The sequence below is a fragment of the Emys orbicularis genome, chromosome 5 (assembly GCF_028017835.1).
Source record: "Emys orbicularis isolate rEmyOrb1 chromosome 5, rEmyOrb1.hap1, whole genome shotgun sequence".
In the NCBI taxonomy this organism is placed as follows: domain Eukaryota; kingdom Metazoa; phylum Chordata; order Testudines; family Emydidae; genus Emys; species Emys orbicularis.
Window position 1 is genome coordinate 139,517,877 of NC_088687.1, and position 21,147 is coordinate 139,539,023.

General features: G+C 40.2%; 1 protein-coding gene across 1 annotated transcript in view; it reads left to right on the top strand.

Annotated features, from left to right (window-relative positions):
- Positions 1-21,147, top strand: part of ATRN (attractin) — a 243,572-nt gene that overhangs the window by 130,285 nt on the left and 92,140 nt on the right. The window contains exons 21-24 of the mRNA XM_065404708.1: positions 1,332-1,384; positions 3,004-3,098; positions 6,742-6,820; positions 7,193-7,350. Of these exons, the coding sequence (XP_065260780.1) occupies positions 1,332-1,384; positions 3,004-3,098; positions 6,742-6,820; positions 7,193-7,350 (385 nt within the window). The remainder of the gene's footprint in view (positions 1-1,331; positions 1,385-3,003; positions 3,099-6,741; positions 6,821-7,192; positions 7,351-21,147) is intronic.

Sequence of the window (21,147 nt, forward strand, 5' to 3'; positions counted from 1 at the left end):
CAGCCTGGTTCTTAACCATCTCATGAAACAGCTATGTGCTCACTTTTATATCTGTCTATGAAGACAGCCTTCTTGGTGGCCATCATTTCTGCTCAAAGGGATGGGGAGACGGGGGGCTCTAGTTGAAGACCCTCCCTTTTACTTTGTTCTCCAAGGAGAAGGTACATTTACGACCTCATCCAAAGTCCTTACCTAAGATGTCCTCTGGAGTTCATATCAACCAAACTATTCATCTTTTGTTTTTTCCCCTAAGTTGCATCAGTTTATACAAGAGCCGCCTTTTCATACATTAGCTGTTAAGAGAGCATTAGCTTTTCATTTGGACAGGACTAGGCCATTCAGGAAGACCCCCCCAGACTTTGTTTCAGTTGCAGATAAGTGTAATGGAGCACCTATCTTTACTCAGAAACTTTCTAAATGTATCTCCTGGATGTATTATTGCCTGCTATGGTTTCCCTGCGGTTACAGCTCCCCTAAGAGTGAGTGCACGCTCGACTAGATCACTGTCTGCATCTCTACTCAGAGATGTTCTCGTTGCTTAAATCTGCAGGGCTGCAACATGGTCCTTGATGCACATGGTTTCTAACCACGGCGCCCTAATTTACGCCGCATGATCAGATGCGGCAATAGGCAACACCGTTTTCTCTCTGGTGATGGACTCTGTTCCAAAACTTCCACCTCCTCAAAGGGTTACTGATAGGGAGTCACCTAAAGTGGAGTGCCCACAGGGAGTCTATTTGAAGAAGAAGTTACTCATGTTGTGCAGTAACTGGAATTCTTCAAGGTGCATTCCCCTGTGGGTGCTCCACTACCCACCCTTTTCCCCTCTGTTTAGGAGTTGCCTGTGTAGGCTTTGCGATAGAGGAAGAACTGAGAGCAGTTTGCCCGCTCCACCATGTGAAGCCTTGGTACGGGGCACAAGGATGTGCAGGGCGCATGTGTGTGCAGACTGGACACTGCTACCAAAAATCTCTGTTCAGAGGCACAGGGGCACGTGCACACCTAAAGTGAAGCACCTGCAGGGGGACACAGCTTGAAGAACTCCCATTACTGCACAAGGTGAGTAACCTCTCCTTCCTGTAATTTTCATACTTCGGTTTCATTGCTTTCTACCTGCTTGCTTGGGTCTTCCAAGTTTCCATGGTTTCTTCAATATCTCATTACAGCTTCAGACTTGCACCTTTTTGTTTTTAATTGTATACAGTTATCTTCTGAGCTCAAGCTGTGTTCTGTAATTGTTTTTAAATGGGTAGAGATTCAAGCCAAAAAAAAAAAGAGAGAGAAAATAAGACTGAAAACCAACATTGATTTAAAAAAAATATTCTTTTTAGGTGTGAAGTAGAAAATCGATACCAGGGAAATCCACTTAAAGGAACATGTTATTGTAAGTACAACTGCTTTTTCTTTGCCTGAAAATAGTAAATGTCTTATTTGATATATAGGACCAAATAAGTTACAACTATTTTACTTAGCACAGCATCTGTTTATATGCAGGTGGGTTAGGACAGTGGTTCTCAAACTGTGGGTCGGGACCCCAAAGTGGGTCGCGACCCTGTTTTAATGGGGTCGCCAGGGCTAACATTAAACTTGCTGGGGCCTGGGGCCAAAGCTGAAGCCCGAGCCCCACCACCTAGGGCTGAAGCCTGAGCCTCGGGTTTTGGCTTCACCCCCACCCCTCCACCCCAGTCGTGGCGGGGCTTGGGTGGGCTCGGGCTTGGTTACCCCCCGCCCTCCCCAGGGTTGTGTAATAATTCTTGTCAGAAAGGGGTCACAATGCAATGAAGTTTGAGAACCCCTGGGTTAGGAAATATTGTCATTACACTATTAAAATTCAGATTATCCTAGTGGATACTCTTATTTTACCACTCTTAAATATTTGAGATCAACACTTTTAGAAAGACATTAGATGGGAAAATATCTTAAATTAAATAGCAATGAAGGGTTCAGACAGGATTTCTAAGGGGGTGTGGAAATTAGAAGTGTGCTAAATCCTGCTTGGGCAGTTGAGGAGCAGCATTGATAGGTTTTAAGATAATCTTGTGCAGTTATCAAACACAACAATGTTGCTTATGCCAACCACACGGGAAAGGAGAAACAGCACAGTGTAGGGGAGGCTTCTTGGTAGTAATTTTGAAGCCCAGTAGACCGGGAACATTATGATGATCTTTAAAAAAGTTATTGTCAGTGCTATCTATTGTCATGATAGCCATACTTCATTAAATATTTAGGTCCTTTGTACACTCCCTTGAGCCCAGTAGAGACTGCAGTGGACTGAATTAGGCTTCTTTCATGTTGTGGGAGGGGAGGGGAAAAGAGAAAAGAACAAGATAAGATATCGGTGGGTCATGAAGCCCCAACCCACTTTTTGAAAAAGGCCTTGTTTTATTAGCCATAGTAGCAATTTTATCGTATTTGCCTGGCCTTTGATTTTTCCCAAATGCAGTGAAAACATGGTGGTTCACCAGTTTTGCTAGATGGGTGAATGTTTTTCCCCACACTGTTCTAATGGGAACGTCGTATTCTGCCATCCGAGAATATGTTTGGTCTTCCTTAAACTCCCATAACGTTGATAAGCAGTTTTAATAGATACTTTAGACTTGGTGAAACTACAAGAACCAAATAAAATGTGGTTAAATTATGTAGTCGTCCACATTTCCCTTTTACCAAGTTCTCTTAGGATGGAGGCTTTTATCAGATGTCCTGCTTGAAAAATGTAAACCTTTATCCTTTCCCCCCTCCTCTTCCAAAAAAGGTTGGGTTAACTTTAATAGAGTAGGATATAATATCCTCCAAGGTCGGGATAGTGAGGTGTCTAAAGTGTTCCTTATTCGCTACCAAACTCAAATTTCTGTTGGGGGCAGATTATAACAGTGCAGTAACTCTCTCTTGTTGCAGTAAGCTGTTTTCTAATTTAGTGTAAGCAATCAGTTACCTGCCTTGCTTTCCAGAAGCTTGTTTTATTTCAAGACATTTTTTTCACTTTTTTGCATGTATTCTTTACAGATACTCTTCTTATTGACTATCAGTTCACCTTCAGCCTTTCCCAAGAGGATGATCGCTATTATACTGCAATCAATTTTGTAGCAACACCTGAAGAGGTGAGTATGATCTCTTCCCTTTTGGACTCCCACATTTCATACTTTGTTTCAAACGTCTGCCTTCTCCTTGCCCTGAAGAGAGTGGCTCATACAGTTCTTTGAACAGAACTACCGTCTTGGTGCACATGCATAGTTCACGTCCTAGCCAGAATGTCCTCAATCTGTGTAGCTACGTTTTCCTTGAAGCACCGAATGTTTGTGGCCAAAGTGGGGCATAAGGCACCGCAGCCTAAACCTGCGGTTCAGTTGCTTTGTACTGCTGGAATATGTAGTCAAACCCCTCTAGCTTTCTCTTGTTGCTTGCAGTTGGTCTTGTATCTTATTCTGTCTACTTTCTTCACTTTCTTTTACTCTAATATAGTTAGTCAGTGTAGAATTATGCCATGGCACAGTTCATTCTGTTGTTTATTTTGCTTTTCTTCCTGGTGCAAAAGGCATCTCCTTTTGGAATGGAAATATGGAGCAGTCACGTAAGGTATCTAACTTCAAATGCAGCTCCGCATTCATGGTGACACCTGTGCATCAGTGAAGCTCACCTGCTAGGGAGGTATTCTCTTTGCTTCTCTTTCACCTCAAGAGCTCAGAGAGGTCAGCCTCCAGTCATTCTGCAGGGAAAAAGCCCATGGGCTAACCAGAATAACTCTTAGGCCTGGTCTACACTAACCCCCAAATTCGAACTAAGGTACGCAACTTCAGCTACGTGAATAACGTAGCTGAAGTCGACATACCTTAGTTCGAACTTACCGCGGTTCAGTCGCGGTCCACACGCGGCAGGCAGGCTCCCCGTCGACTCCGCAGTACTCCTCTCGCCGAGCTGGAGTACCGCAGTCGACGGCGAGCGCTTCCGGGATCGATATATCGCGTCCAGACCAGACGCGATAAATCGAACCCGGAAGTTCGATTGCCAGCTGTCGAACTACCGCGGTAGTGTAGACCTGGCCTTAGTCAATTAACACCAGGGCTCCTTCTATGTTTAATAACCAGGTGAATTCAGAATCCCCAAATGCCTCAGATCCTGTAGGGCAGAAAAAGTACTGTTGGTCCAAACACTGCAGCGAGTTAATGCTGTCAGGCTCATCCTTGGAACTGAGGGGTGGTGAGACAGGAAAAAGCAGCAGTACTCCATTTCTTCAGTCAGACTCCAAGAACATCAGAATGTAGCTCAGAGGCCACCAGCACTGAACTGGTTGTACATTGCCTAATACAACGGGGCCTTGGTCCATCTTTGTGGTCTGTGGTGCTATTGCAGTACGAACAGGAGGCTCACTGATGCAGTGAATGACGCACACAAAATCACTTCCCATTTTTTTCAGTGCTCACATAATTCCTACCAAAAGATGCTGTGGATGGGATAAGTCAAAGCAGTACTATCCTCTGTCTGCTCAATCCAGCTGAGTACAGGAACTTCTCCAAACACACACCTGAGCAGAGACTTTTCCTTGGAATGCAGCTTACAGTTTCTTGCTGGCTGCTCTTAAGGTGCCTCTTGATTCTATGAGAGAGCTCTGCATTCTCCCTCAGGATCAACAGCCACAGCCTCAAGGCTAATAATGGGGAAACCATGACTTTGGGGGCCATGATGACCTCCCCTTGGCACCCTTCAGTGTAATGAGGCCCCATGGGACCTGCATTCCATGACCAGGGGTGTCATTCCAAGTAAGGGCTCTGTTGTATTCAGTTAGATGGAATATATGGGCCCAAAGAGTCAAAGTCATTAACATGGTGCTATTGCTGTCCAGCATTAACCAGTGTTAAAAAAGGTTTGGGGTTTGGTATACAGAGACCCCGGCCTGCTTAGTACCATGGCAAACACTATTAAGAATCTTTTGAATCCCTTATTAGGAATACAGAAAATAAGGGGAAAAAAACGTTATAAAGCATTTAAAAAGGAAAGTATTAATAAGTTTCATCCTAACAACATCCCTTCTTCCCTCTCCCTTTAGCCGGAGAGAGTCTTTAAAAACATGCCCACTTGTCTGAAAGTCTCTTAGATGGTATTACGGATGTTAGCTATCCTTTTGGGGGAAAAGAGAAAAAGTTACTTACAATGGGCAGGAGCTATTGTTACTGTCGTTGAAGTCTGATCCCATTTCCTAGAAGACAAAACAAGAGAAATGCACACAAAAGGGAAAAGTAAAGAACAACAAAGATAGAAAATACAAGTTCTGTCTCTGGTGTTATCTCTCACTTGCAGCTTCACTGCTGGAGAAACACAAGCACAGCAGACGATCTTATCAGCGACTCTGAGACCTGACAAATTTGTACCAGCATCGGGATGTTTAGGGCATTGCTTTTAGCTGCCTTTCCAGGCTCAGGCTTGCAGCAATGTTGCAAAATATGCATTGTTGTCTAATCAAGACAAATAGATGGACAAAAGGAAAAAGGAGAGTGCTAGGAAAGAGAAGAAATATGGTGGGAAGGAAAAGAACCTTTTGGGAAATAGAGGAAGGAAGGAAAAGAGAAGGATGTGTATGAGACAAAGCCTCACATGTCTGGTGATATTTGGGATTAGCATGAGCCAGTTGAGGTGGCAATGGTGATGTCGTCTGGGGTCCCTCTTCCTTGGCCCAGTCTGCTCAGGACATCTCTCAGTATCAGGACGATGAAGAGTCCGAGGAGATGGTGGGGTTGGCAACTGTCATGATGAAGTTTTCACCTTCCTCTTCTCTAGTCAGCCACCCATCTGTATTTCCCCTCACCCCACGTCTTTTTTGTTAAGGACCCCAAAAGAGAGTGATGGACAGAATAGTCCAATCCCCTCATTATTTTGTCCACCAGTTAAGCCTCATTTCTGACATACCAATTTTGGTTCATTAATTTCCAGTCCCATACTTTTCTTGTTGACCAGGCATGGTCTTAACACAGTCCTTGAGTTATATCAGGAGGCCTTTTTTTGTTCAGGCTAATTCAGTCTTTTTGCACGTTTTCCCTGTCAACATTTGTTATGAGTTATTGTGACATTTTGTGAACTTTCACTCACTTTTCACAGTTGAGCTCAGAGTTAGGGAAAATTTGTAGGCCCACTTATCACAAAAGAGCCTACAAATTTATATTATAAAAAATTATATTATTACATATTATAAAAGAAGGCACAGATATTGGAGTGAGAGGAACATATGGAGGGCCATTGTCAGAGCAAACACAGAGTTGGGGAGGAATACCAATAAGAAACATGATTACATGATTTGAATCTAGACCAGGGCAGATATTTTGTGAGAATACAAAATTAATTATTTTATTGGGGGGCGGAGAGAGTATTTAAAACAAAAAATTATCCTTGTTTGCATTAAAATATATTTGAATGCTGCTACTGCCAACCATCCCAGAATAATACTTAGGATAGCTGCAAAGAGCCCTAAATGAATATGGTTTGGAATTACACTGCAGTAAACTTCTCTTTTGTGGGGAGATCCAAATGAAAATGTACAGTTATGTTCTATTTTATATAGAGTGGGGTCTTTAAAATGTGTCTTGCTAGATGCTAGTGCTCTCACATGTAGATGAGTATTCTAGTGAACATATTGTGAAATAACTCTCGTTCTGACACTTGTTTTAGTGAGTTGCTTTCAAAACAGAACAATTTTAATGGAATGACATCTGTTAAAAATAACGGTTTTCTTCTCTCTCTTTTTCTCTAAATCAGCAAAATAGAGACCTGGACATGTTTATCAACGCATCTAAAAACTTCAACCTCAACATAACTTGGTCAACAAGTTTTGCAGGTAAAAGAGAAAAGTAAACCAGAATCTGAACTGTATGAGAATAATTAAATACTATATGTTACATTTTAGAAATTGGGATGTGGGAAAGAAATGAAATTAAGAAAGGAATTTTAGTTTTCTCTTCTCCAGTTTTCCAATTCTCACTTCATGATAATGTGCATTGGAGACCGTTGAAATGCTGCTCTAATTTTTTGTAATGCAATATTTTGTGTGTTCATTGATTCCACTAGTGAAATACAACTCAAAATTGCAGTCTTCAGATGAATAGTTCCTTTTACTGTCAAAGCCGTAGGATAATTGGTCCCCTTTGAAAATCACTTAAGATCTGCACTGAGAGCAAACTTTAATGCTACTTTTTAAATTCTGAAACAGCTGGCACACAGGCAGGAGAGGAGATTCCAGTTGTTTCAAAGTCCAACATAAAGGAATACAAGGACAGCTTCTCCAATGAGAAATTTGATTTCCGGAGCAATCCCAACATCACTTTCTTTGTTTATGTCAGCAACTTCACCTGGCCAATAAAAATACAGGTAAGAACTCTCTTAATAACTAACAGACGTACACTATTAACACAACTTGTCATCTCCTCCTTCCCTAAAGCGTCCGTAAATGTGATATGCTGTGCATTGTCTGAGTTGAGCCACAGCCTCAGATAGTGGAACACAGCACCAGACAAAGGATGAACAAAGATCTTTCCTTTGGCAAGCAATTCCAAAATGACTAATAATAAAATGGTGCCCCCTTCCCCCCCATCTTCTGGCATTGCCGCTGTCTCCTACAGATCTGAAAATGGACCTGGGGAAATCTGCTGCTCCAGAAGCAAAGAAATTGGGCTTTTGATTATTTCGGGGGGCACTCAGCATGGTCCAGTGTTGTCATAGAAATATATTAAAAAAACAACAGTCTTTAGCTTTCATAACAAATACAGCATATTGTTCCTCACTGTCAGGGAAAAGTAATCAAATGTCAAAAAACGCAGGCCGTTGGTGTGGAAACGAATAGAGGAAGCTTTTGTTGGTTCTGCTGCCTCTCTTTATTTCTTGTTCTTGCTTACACACAGCTGGAGGCTTTGCTCCAGGAATGATGGGGCTTGTGGGTTAGTTCTCTTCTTTGGTTCAGTGCCCTCTGTTTACCCCTTTCTGTTCTGGTCACATGTGGCGCAAGTACACCTCATTACAGTAGTCCTACATCATCAGAGGAATTAGAACATAAGAATGGCCATACTGGGTCAGACACTTGGCTTATATTTTTGCTCAGTTCTGAAAACACATTCTCAGCTACTTAGCAATAGACACCACAGTTGCAATTTTTAACCTAGTGAATCTGCACATTCTTTTTACTTTAAAATGCTTTTTCTTTTTGTATTTTTTCTAGGTTAAACTTTTTAAAACTTTCTTTTTTTTAATATAGTTTGTTGGACTACTCTTTTTAGAAATCATTAGCAGGTACTGTACATGGGGATAATGTAAGACTTTTTTTGCCCAAGGTATGGTTGTAGTCAGAAAAATTACAAATAAAATGGCACCTCCTACTCAACAGATTGAATACCCAGGTAACCAGAATCATTCCTGCTAATTTTGGTGGCAAAAAAAAGAGGGGTTTTTTTTATACTATTTTATGTTGTTGGCATGAAACCAGTACAGTTAATGAGAGGTGCATCTTTAACAGTTTCAAGGTTAAATATTGCAGATAAGTGTTTATAATACCACTTGGCCCTAGGAAGGTTCATCATCCACACCACCTAGCCTTAATACTCACTTCTGGTGCTTCAGTACCAGAACATTTTGTATATTCCAAACTCCCTATCCCTGTCACAGCTTCATGGCATAGGGATGTGTAGAACTTGTAAGGTGTTGTGGAAACCAGAAGGATATCCTGGCCTGGGAGACATGCAGAGTCAAATGGCAGCAGAGGCTCAGAAATGGTAGTGGAGAAAGCTCCAGAGAGCAAGAACTGTAGTCCATGGAGTCCTTGTTGCAGCTGCTGACAGTGCAAGTAGGTAAGAGAAGATCTGGCCATACTCTTATTCAAGCCTAGGTCAACTGCCAGCTGACTCTGGACTTCTACTGAGCCAAGTGCCACTTTTGGGCCAGGAATACTTGCAGTGATTGGGGGAACAGGGTTGTGACAAAGACCTAGAATGAGGTGCTGTTGGTATAGAATGTCTTAATGAGTAATACAGTTTCTGTATCTCTGGGGAACTTGTCCAGACACGAGAGCATAAATTCTTCCACGTGTACTTGCTGTTAACGAGAGTAGTAATTACTTTGTGAAAACTGGCAACCTCAGATGAGTACTGCTGATGGATATATGCATTTCATGTTGCTAAGCCTACTGTGGGGGCTATTTAGCTGGAGATGGTAATACATAGTGCCCTACATAGGGTGTGTAATCAAAGTGCACAATGTCTCTGAGATTATGAAGTGTTTTTGCAAGCTGTTTCCCAAATTGTGCTTGGACTGTTGATGACAACCATAGTTCTATTCTTTGCCCAGCAAGCATGATTGTCATATGAAAAGGCTATTTTCCATGTTGGGTGGACAGGCCAGGGAAGTGAGGCAACAGCATTTCATTCACCAGAACCAGAAGCTGTAGTTCAGAACCCCAGACTGGCTGAGAGCAATAGGTATGCTGCTATGATTAGGGGGATGCTCTCAAAGGTTGGTTGTTTGCAGCAGAACAGTAACAAACTCAAGGAGCTGACTGAGGAGATATCTGAGCCATTAGCAATTATCTTTGAGAAGTCATGGAAGACGGGAGACATTCCAGAAGACTGGAAAAGGGCAAATATAGTGCCCATCTATAAAAAGGGAAATAAGGACAACCTGGGGAATTACAGACCAGTCAGCTTAACTTCTGTACCCGGAAAGATAATGGAGCAAATAATTAAGCAATCAATTTGCAAACACCTAGAAGATAATAAGGTGATAAATAACAGTCAGCATGGATTTGTCCAGAACAAATAGTATCAAACCAACCTGATAGCTTTCTTTGACATGGTAACAAGCCTTGTGGATGGGGGGAAGCGGTATATGTGGTATATCTTGACTTTAGTAAGGCTTTTGACACTGTCTCACATGACCTTCTCATAAACAAACTAGGGAAATACAACTTAGATAGAGCTACTATAAGGTGGGTGCATAACTGGTTGGAAAATCATTCCCAGACAGTAGTTATCAGTGGTTCACAGTCATGCTGGAAGGGCATAACGAGTGGGTTCCCGCAGGGATTGGTTCTGGATCCGGTTCTGTTTAATATCTTCATCAGTGATTTAGATAATGGCATAGAGTACACTTATAAAGTTTGCCGACGATACCAATCTGGGTGGGGTTGCAAGTGCTTTGCAGGATAGGATTAAAATTCAAAATGATCTGGACAAACTGGAGAGATGGTCTTAAGTAAATAGGATGTAATTCAATAAGGAGAAATGCAAAGTACTCCACTTAGAAAGGAACAATCAGTTGCACACATACAAAATGGGAAATGACTGTCTAGGAAGGAGTACTGCAGAAAGGGATCTGGAGGTCATAGTGGATCACAAGCTAAATATGAATCAACAGTGTAACGCTGTTGCAAAAAAAGCAAACATCATTCTGGGATGTATTAGCAGGAGTATTGTAAGCAAGACACGAGAAGTAATTCTTCCGCACTACTCCGTGCTGATTAGGCCTCAAGTGGAGTATTGTGTCCAGTTCTGGGCGCCACATTTCAGGAAAGATGTGGACAAATCGGAGAAAGTCCAGAAAAGAGCAACAAAAATGATTAAAGGTCTAGAAAACATGACCAATGAGGGAAGATTGGAAAAAATTGTGTTTGTTTAGGCTGGAAAAGAGAAGACTGAGAGGGGACATGCTAACAGTTTTTAAGTACATAAAAGGTTGTTACAAGGAGGAGGGAGGAAAAATTGTTCTTAACCTCTGAGGCTAGGACAAGAAGCAATGGGCTTAAATTGCAGCAAGGGAGGTTTAGGTTGGACATTAGGAAAAACTTTCTACCTGTCAGAGTGGTTAAGCATTGGAATAAATTGCCTAGGGAGGTGGTAGAATCTCCATCATTGGGGATTTTTAAGAGCAGGTTGGACAAACACCTGTCAGGGATGGTCTAATACTTAGTCCTGCCTTGAGTGCAGGGGATTGGACTAGATGACCTCTCAAGGTCCCTTCAAGTTCTATGATTCTATGAAACATGGTGATGGCCTTGAGCTAGAATCAGGAGGTTCTCAAACTTCATTGCACCGTGACCCCCTTCTGATAACAAATATTACTACATGACCCCAGGAGGGGGGAACGAAGCCCAAGCCCCTTGTGGGGGATCAAGGGAAGGCCAAAGCCTTAGCTCCGCTGCCCTGGGCAGGGGGGCCAAAGCCCAAGGGCTTCAGCCCCAGGCAGGGGGCCTGTAGCCTGAGCCCCACAGCTGAAGCTGAAGCCGGAGCCCCTGGGCGGTGGGGCTCGGCCTTCAGCCCTGGGTCCCAGCAAGTCTAATGCCATTTTGGGGTCCCAACCCACATTTTGAGAACCATTGAGCTAGATTAATTGGCATCTGGAGGTGCAGACAAAGGGGTGTTTTGGGGATGGGCCTGGAGGACCGTTATTCTTGCAGCTGTTAAATAGCAACCAGAATGTGTTCTGTGCCCTGCTTGTTTGTTCCCTGGAGAGGGAAGAATTTTTTTTCCCTTAGAGTAATAGTGACCACACTCTGTGAAGTATAAACCCAACTCTTGTACTCCTTTTCACTCCCATTCTCTAGCTAATACAAAGATGAAATCATAAGTCATGTGTGGAGTTTCTTTCATCACCTGAGTTCTCTGCATTATCCTCAGTGACACGTCTGTGACAGCGGGTTCTATGGTGCCTGACCTTGTTCCCCTTCTGGTGACACTTGCTCTTCCTGTCACCACACCACCATATACTTTGGTCCTGTTGAGTTTCGTGTGAGGCATTGATGGGACTTGATTTGAGCAGATGTAATTGTAAAGGTACTAGGAGTGCTTGAGAAATGTTCAAAGCAATTTTTTGTGTAGACAGTGTTTTTCAAGAATTCAATGAACTTTTTATTTTGCTAATAACAAAAATCAACTTTGCCTTCTGTCAGATCCTAACTACTAAACTACCCTGTATTATTTACCTTGGTTTCCCTTGACACACAATTATCGTATGACACTTACAGATGCATTAGCAGGTTTGCTGTTCTTCATACTACTTGAAATATTTGCCATAATGAATTCTAGGACACTGTATATTATCCCACATTATGCTCTCCATTCTAATGCCAGAACCTGCCCAATTTGGCTCTTTTAAATGCCACATCTGAACTGTGTGGCTTCTTCCGCATTGCACATTCACCAACAGTAGCATATTTTCCTTAGTCCTGCGCAGATTTCTTAAATTCTCCTCTACTTCCCCTGGGAAAATTCTGATCTTTGCCATAACTTTTAAAAAAAAATTAGTATCTCACAGTCCAATTATTTTCTTCTTTTCCCTTAATTCTTTATATTGCACAATTTTCTCCTCATGAACTTGAGCTAGTCTAGATTTATACATGATGTTGATAAACCTAGGGTCTCTTGCTCCAACAGTTGCTCCTTCCACTTCCTCATAATTCTTGCATAGCCGTTCACAGAATGCTTTTGTATAAAAGATGTACAGGGAAGAATTCCTAAAGGATAATTGAAAAAGGTGGATGAGAAAATATAATTGTCCTCCAGGGTCTGCAGTGAGGGATTTAACCTTGCCTTTAAGGCTCTGTGTAATCTACCCCATCTCATTTTCTCCTACTCACTCACTAGCATCTTATATTTCTCCCAGTCCTTTCCCTTATTGTTTCCCTTGTTTTTCCACACTCAGCTTCTTACCTTCTGTGGTGGTGTTTCCTCACCTACCTTGTGAACTAATTTGGGAAGGGACTGCTTAATAACTGCTTCTTGATCGGAATGCCTAGACATTACTGGATTTTTTTTTTTTAAGTGAAACAGTCTATCCCCTCCCTCCTCCTTATCTTAAATCCCACACTTTTCAAGAATATTTCCTGCCTCTGCCTCTCTAGTAATCTCTCCACTCAACGCCCGTTCCTAAATTATTGTTCATTGTTTTACCATGTATGTCCTATCGAATTTAGATTGCAAGCCCTTTGGGACAAGTAACTTGGCTTAATTTGTTAGTTCAGACTCCATGTTGCAAAGTATCTAGGAGATATTTTTTTTAGAAGGCTGCCTCTTGCAGTTTTGATCATTGCAGCAACATGTTTCATCTTTAAACTTTCTGCCAATACTTACAATGTGTTAATTTTCTTTTGAAACTACTGTTTTCAGTTCTTAAATTGTGGTGAATTCATTTAAAATGTGATAATTTCAAATTGTGGCTTGTGTGATAGAACTACTCTGTCTGCTCGCTTATGTCATTTCTTTGCAACTTAAACATTTTTAGCCATTTTTCTTTATTCATATCTAATGATGTGTATTGCTCAGATTGGCCTTTTTGTTTTCTAGTTTGAATAGCATAATGAATATTCCTAGTGCACAAGTTCTGTTGTACTAGCTCATTCTCAGCTTGGTCATGTTCTGCATGATCAAGTCTGTCTAGTACAAAGCTTTTTTAAAAAGCTGTAGAAATCTACAGTAGATGATACTACTTAATTTTTTTTAAAAAATATTGCTCCTGAGGTCCTTAATTCAAATTTGCCCTGTGTTTCTGGCTCTCCTACCCCCTCTCCTTGCCTTTTTAAGCTGGACTCTGAGCATATAAATGCTCTTTTGTGCTAGAGATAGCTGTGTTCTTGCCAATGCTGAAATCTGGCTTTTTTCCCCTGGTTGCTCCACCTCTCTCCAAAACCACTTCAGTTGGTTTTTAAAGTATATTGGTGTAGGATGTCTTTTTTTCCTCCCCTACTTTTAGAAAATAATCATTTTAAATCCTTTCAGAATTAAAACTGCAAAATGTAGAGGGCCTTTTAAAAAAAAGTTACAGAAATCTGTTTCTGGATTAGCTCTGTCTGAATAACTTCCATTTTATGAAAGCCACGTTGTGGAGTTCATTTAAAAACGTAGTTTGCCAAGCTTCCTTTGAAAACACAGGTAAGTTCTTGTTGAAAAATGTCTTGGTTTTCTTCTCTATTTGCCCTCTAGTTCTTCGCTGTTAGTAGATTTCGTTTGGCTTAATCATATTAAGCCTATGAGCATTGTAAAAGGCATACTATTGACCTTTCCACTTCAGTCTATTCTGTCTTGAATGTGCTGTATTAAGTAATCCTTACCAGAAGCAGGACAGACAATGTACCTCTAAATATATCATTCTTTTTGGAATGGTCATGTGAAAGTGGTATGATGTAGCTAACGTTTTATTTTACCTGTAATCCTTGTCTTTTATGACAGTTTATAAAACTGTTGCTCTATTTGCACAGGAAAATAATCTCTTGGATTATAAAAATAATATAGTTTTAGAATATCACAACTAAGGAGGAAGGAAATTCAACGTAGGAACTTGCAGTGGAATTTTACTGATTATTTGAATTGAAAACAGTGTTTTCCCTCTCAGTTTACATTTGTGAAACTAAAGTACAGTATCTGACAAGCACCTAATGGCGAGAACGTGAAATCCTCTTTGATACTTGTGTAAACATCAGCAGTATTAAACTGACGTGGATTTACTTTGAACAAACTCCAGTAAATGAACTTCTCTTCAAAATTGCTAGTAGATCAAACATGTAGCTGCTAGTATAGCTAATTTGAAACCGATTTTAACAGCTTTAAGTTTTCTAATAAAGTAAGAGGCTAGCCAGGCAAGCATATTTTGCAAATCTAGTATTTATGGTATTTTTACCACTCAAAATAAATATATACGTTGTTTTCTTGTGTCATGATTCTTGTACTGAGGCCATTGGGAGTACACAAATTCTAAAATCTGGCTCTTTTTGCCTCTGTATATAACAAGTTAACATGGTCCCTGGAGATATAGTTTGTAACCATATCACTGACCATCAGTTTGGTTCATTTCTCTCTCCTGTGTTGGATTGAGTTCTCTTTACTGAATGACCTGACTGTTAAGTTATTCATAGATTCCAAAGCCAGAAGGGACCATTGTGATCAATTAGTCTACCTCTTCTATAACACAGGCCATAGAATGTCCCTAAAATAATTCCTAGGGCAGATTTTTTAGAAAAACATCCAGTCTCGATTTAAAAATGGCCCCTGATGGAGACTCCACTGCTACCCACAGTAGATTGTGCCTTTATACTCGCTATCCTGAATTTGTGTAGCTTCCGTTTCCAGCCATTAGATCGTGTTACACCTTTCTCTGCTAGATTGAGGAGCTCATTATAAAATGTTTGTTCTCCATGTACATACTGAAAGACTGTCATCTAGTCACCCGTTAACCTCCTTTTATTAAGATAAATAAATTGAGGTCCTTGAGTCTATCACTATAAGGTATGTATTCTAACCTTTAATCATTCTCTTGGCTCTTCTCTGAACCCTCTCTAATTTATTAGCATCCTTATGAACCACATGTTCCAAAGAGCAAGGAAGGCATAGCGACTTTTACAACCTCTTGCATATGAAGTATATTAAATATTCCTTTGCAGAATCTCACTATATGCTCACTACGTGCCATTTGCTTGAAGAACTTCATCCCAACCACGTAAGGCTTCAGAAAACTTCCGTGGTAGCAGTGGCCATCACAGCATGATATTTCAGGGTAGAGCATCATGTTGCAATTGGACAGTTTAGGTTTTGAGGACCTGAAATATGGGGTGACCAGTGGGACGGCTTCAGTTCACTTAAGTTGCTGAATTCTTCTCTGATTTAATCAGGGCCGCCCAGAGGATTCAGGGGGCCTGGGGCAAAGCAACTTCGGCGGCCCCTTACATAAAAAAAAAAGTTGCCATACTGTAGAATACTATATTCTCATGGGGCCTGGGGCAAATTGCCCCACTTGCTTCTAAACCCCCCCCCCCCCCCCCCCCCCCGGGGCGGTCCTGGATTTAATTACTACCATGGAGGGGGAAAGGGGATTGGGGAGTGGAGTATAGATGAAATTGTTTCTGCTGTTGATATCTGCATATCCCCAACCTCTGAAATGGTTTTTGTGTGAAGTTCAAGCTTGGGTTTTTTTGTATTTTTCCAGCACATTTATTTCAGAAACTAAGCCCTATATAGTGTATTCTATATAGAGCTTTGACGCTTCCTACTTGAGGATATTTTAAATCACCTGCATAGCATGTGTCCCACTTTCTGGGGTTCTCATAAGCCAAGCATTTTAGGTATTTAAAAGGTGCTTCCCATCATGGTATCAAAGTATTTTGTGAATCCATTTAATATATCGAATCACTTACAAACGTATTTAGTGAAATAAATGAATGTGGAGCATGAAGATGGAAATCATCCACCTTTGTGAAATTGATAGTTGGCTTATGATTAAAGGCTGAAAACTCAAGCATAGAAATTGTAACAAATGGCAAAATTGAAAATTTAGTTCAGCCTGTAACACATCCTAAATAAGTCCATCTTTTAATTTACGTAAAGTATTCTTTTCATTGATAATCTAGATGAGGGCAGCTTTAACCATTCATATAAATGTACACATTTAAGTTACACAGCACACCAATTACTCTTGACATGAAAGCATTTTGTAAGGAGTATGTGTCAGTGGGACTGAAAGTGAAATTGGCACATTGAAATAGTTTGGGACTTGCATTCTATTTCATTATAAATGGAATTTCTTATTAGTGGATTCTATTGTACATAGCTTTTTATGTTTCCTCCAGTTTCCTATCAAATTTGGTCAAGATGGTTGTATCTTGTAGAAAGATGAACATATCACTTTTCCAAATCAGATAGTAATGAAATGAAACCTTTGAACATATAAGTATGGGAGTACTGTTCTTCTCTAAAAAGTGGTTATATAAAATGGCACCTCATGTAACAAATCTGCTTCCTTTGTTTATGGAGTCATAGCTACAGTAGAACCTCAGAGTTATGAATACTAGAGTTGCGACCTGACTGGTCAACCACACGTCTCATTTGGAACCAGAAGTACACAATCAGGCAGCAGCGGAGACCCCCTCCCACACTCCCCAGAAAGAGCAAGTACAGTGTTGTGTTAAATGTAAGCTACTACAAAATAAAGGGAAAATTAAAAAAAACAAAAAAACAAAAAAAAAAACAGATTTGACAAGGTAAGGAAACTGCTTCTGTGCTTGTTTCATTTAAATTAAGATGGTTAAAAGCAGCATTTTTCTTCTACATAGTATAGTTTCAAAGCAGTAATAAGTCAATGTTCAGTTGAAAACTTTTGAAAGAACAACCATAACATTTTGTTCAGAGTTACGAACATTTCAGAGTTACAAACAGCCTCCATTCCCAAGTGTTCGTAACTCTGAGGTGCTACTGTACTTATTTTTCATGCCTTTTTTTACTGCTTTTTTCTCCTGTTCATCATTCAGTGCCAGCACAGTTAAGAAGGAATGAACTGGATTCTATGTATTGCTGTGCATCAACAGAATTAATTGCCGGTCAGTTTAATGAATGCACGTGTAATCCCATTGAAGGTGTTTGAGTTGCACAGTTGTCACTGAATGTCTCTTTTGCTTCCAAAACATATACTCTTAGTTGTGTGCAAGAAGCACGAATTGAAATTGACTCTGAATGCACAAAGTTTGCAGAGCTGGCAGCTAGATATGGCACTCGATATGGCATTCTGAAGACACAGCACACATGGAACACTAGATACCATTGTTAGTCAAATGTCAGAGTACATCTCGAATTTAAGATAAATTAAGATACTTCCAAAGAATGGACTTCTTATTGAGTACAGCAGGCGCATCTCCTGCTATACTCAATTCAGCTATTTGGAAGTGAAATATTTTGCTAATTGCCGTAAGTTTATATTACTAGTAGAGGTTAAACCCTCAGGCAATGTAAGGGACATTCATTATCATATTATCACTAACATAATATGTCTGGGGTTCTTAGGACTATTCAAGCAAAATGCTTAAACATTAAATTCTTGTTTCAAAACCAAAACCAAAGAAAGGTTAAACCATTACTAAAGCAGGTTTGAGTTACGTTTCCTTCCTTATGATACTTGATTCTTTGTGCTGCTGTTTTCACCAGTTCTGTCACTGTTAAACCAGTTGACCTTCATTAGTATGAATTGGCATAGCCATTTCAATTAGACTTAAATTTTACATGCAATACACTGTTTAGTATGGCTTGGGAAGCATTTGTGAGAATGCGGAGTCAAAACATTTCAGCAAAACAAACAGTGAGATGCAGTTACCCTCTGACAGGTGGTTAGCAGTAGGCTGTAGCATAAGAATGGAACTTGGTGAATGTGTAATATTGGATTTATAGTTCCTTTTTTATTTTAAGCTTTCTCTTTCTTTAAGGGTACATGTATCCAGTACAGAAAGCCCACCTAGAGTGTTATCTCTCTAAGGAGCTTTACAGCCTAACTACAAAGCTTGTTTTGTAATGCATCCGGTAGGCTTTAAGGGTAAAATGGAAATACTACCCTAAATTAAGACTGGATGATAACTGATTCCATGTTCATAAGCAAATTAAATGTGGTGGTTTTGGTAACTTTCCTGAAAGGCCTTCAGTGTGTTGACTGTATATGCTTACTATGCTCCCTGCATTAGGGATGGATAAAGGTGATGGAGTAAAGCCAGTGTCAGATATGTACACCCCACCCCCTCACACTCTTCATTGTCAGACTCTGACAGCAGTAGAATATTCAAGTCTCTTGTTAATGATGGTTCATGGTGTCTCTTTCCTTTGGATAAATATAATTGCATATGCCTAGGAGCCCATCACACTACATCTTTTCCTGACCATGATGGGATACTTGCTTTAAACTGAACAATGAAAGATAAATCAGTTTATTTTAATCTTGTGAAATTTACTGTTGAATGTAATTACTTTCAGTGATATGCAATTACATGCTGATTTCCAGAACAAGCAAACTGACATCTCCTGTTGGGTATGGGGAGATTTGAAACAGAACAGTTAAATGATACTTTAAAACATGAAACAGCTGTTTCCTTTCTAGCTTCTCTTGCCTTCTTATTTTTGGCATCAATTGGTGACATTTTTCTCCCTTTTTAGAAGTTCTTCCCTTTAACATTAGGGAGTATTTTTACAAGCAGCTTTCTAAATCCTTGAAAATTAGGACTTGTTTTAGAAGACAGTCCACCATTTTCAGGAGGTGTTGCAACTTTTAGGACTTGCCACCTAAGGTAATGACTTTCCAATGATAGGTGATTTCATCATGAGTAGCTTTCTTTTTCAAGGTTGCTGATGTTTTATTGTAGAACAGTAGTATGGCATGTATTTCTATGTAATCCATATATTATGGTGGGTTTTTTGCACTTGGAGTGAACTGCGACTCTAAAGTCATTTCAGTTAAGTTGGACTTTGTGATGTTACCACAGCCCTATGTTGTTGAAATCAGTTTTTGTTTGAGGAACAATGTAGTATTACCTATAATGGTTTTAGGATGTCTCTGTAGTTATGGCAATGTATAAAGTGTTTTGACGATGAAGAAATGGTTTTTCTTGAAGCCAGAAAATGTTACCTTTAGAAGTGAATTAACCTACTATTCTTTTTGTAGTTCTGCCTCTTGGATCATTGAGTTGTGTTAAATGGTTTCACAGTCTTAAACAGATGCTTCAATCTTTTCATTCTCCAGTTTTATTATAATACATTCGTACAGCATTGTAAACTGCAGGATGAAAGAGTTGTAGGGTGAGAAATTTACTGATGACTAGATGGGATTACTTGAAGAGCTGGGTTTCCATTTGGGATATGGGGAGATGGGGGATAGTGATTGTTTTACAAAAACAAATTGTACCTCTTCAAGTGTAAAACTCCAGGTCCCAAATGGCTAATACCTAACAGAGAGATCCTAGAAAGGGAGCTACTTAAATTTAAATACACCTCTACCCCGATATAACGTGAACCTATATAACACGAATTCAGATATTACACGGTAAAGCAGCGCTCTGGGGGGCGGGGCTGCACGCTCCGGTGGATCAAAGCAAGTTCGATATAACGCGGTTTTACCTATAACGCGGTAAGATTTTTTTGGCTCCCGAGGACAGCGTTATGTTGGGGTAGAGGTGTATATGCTCCAACAATAAGGCAGCTCCCTTCTTCATTGAAGTGGGAAGTCTGCTATCTCCTTACTTGAAATGGTGTTAGGATAGAAGGATATTTACTGGTATGTGATCTGGAACATGCCTGTGTAAGAGATTTGTGGTCCAAGGAGGTATCCAAGCTGGGCCCTCACCATGTAAAAGGCAGTGTTGTCTCCTATGAAAAAAATCTTCATTCTTGAATTGGCTCCCCTTTTTCTAAAATAGCCAGCATTTGACCTTCGGTGTATGCTGCAAACTCCCATCTATTTTCTCAAGTGTTATGTGACAGCTGAGGGATTTGTGGGTGTTGGGCTTCTTAGAGCAAGAAGGTTTTTTTGGTGGCCTTACGGATTGGTTTTATGTTGGTGTGTGCAGTGTTGTTGCAGCTGTGTTGATCCCAGGATATTAGAGGGACAAGGAGGGTGAGGTAATATCTTTTTTTGGACAGACTTCTGCTGGTGAAAGAGACAAGCTTTGAGCTACACAGAGGTCTTCTCTGGAACCTGCAGAACAGCTCTGTGTAGCTCGAAAGCTGCTCTCTTTTACCAACAGAAATTGGTCCGATAAAAGATATTACCTCACCCACCTTGTCTCTCTTACGTGGGTGTGGTAAGTTTTACGCTGCTTATATGATGCTTGAATTGCAGGAGACTTACCTGTCTAGGTGTTTATATGCCAGTTGCCATAATTATAATGCCAGTTGCTGTTGTATCTGAATGCCTAAGAGTGTTTTAGTTGCCTGTAACTAGGAATAGATGCTCTTTTAAAATCCCAGTTAAAAAGTTAAATTAGTTGCCCTGTAAATATGGAACAGGATAGAGACTCCCTGCAGAGTATAAAAGGGAAAAAGGCAGGATTTTTAAAATGGATATTATTTGTATTACCATATCACAAAACTGCTCAAGTAGATTTTAATTTTTTTTAAAAGCCCACTCTTTTTATTTAATCTTAAATGTTGTGTATAATTATTACCTACAATCTGCCTCTTTTCCAGAATTCATTAATTTATAGGACCAATAAGAACACATTAAGGTGTTTTCCTATAGACCCATTGTTTCACTAAATGATATGAAAGTATTAGTAAATGTTTTAGATAGCAGGATCAAAATGTGTCATTAATTCTGAATTATCAGTCCATCTTTGTATGAGAAAGTTCTCCATATCACAGAAGAAGACAAATATTCCACATAATCTGGGCC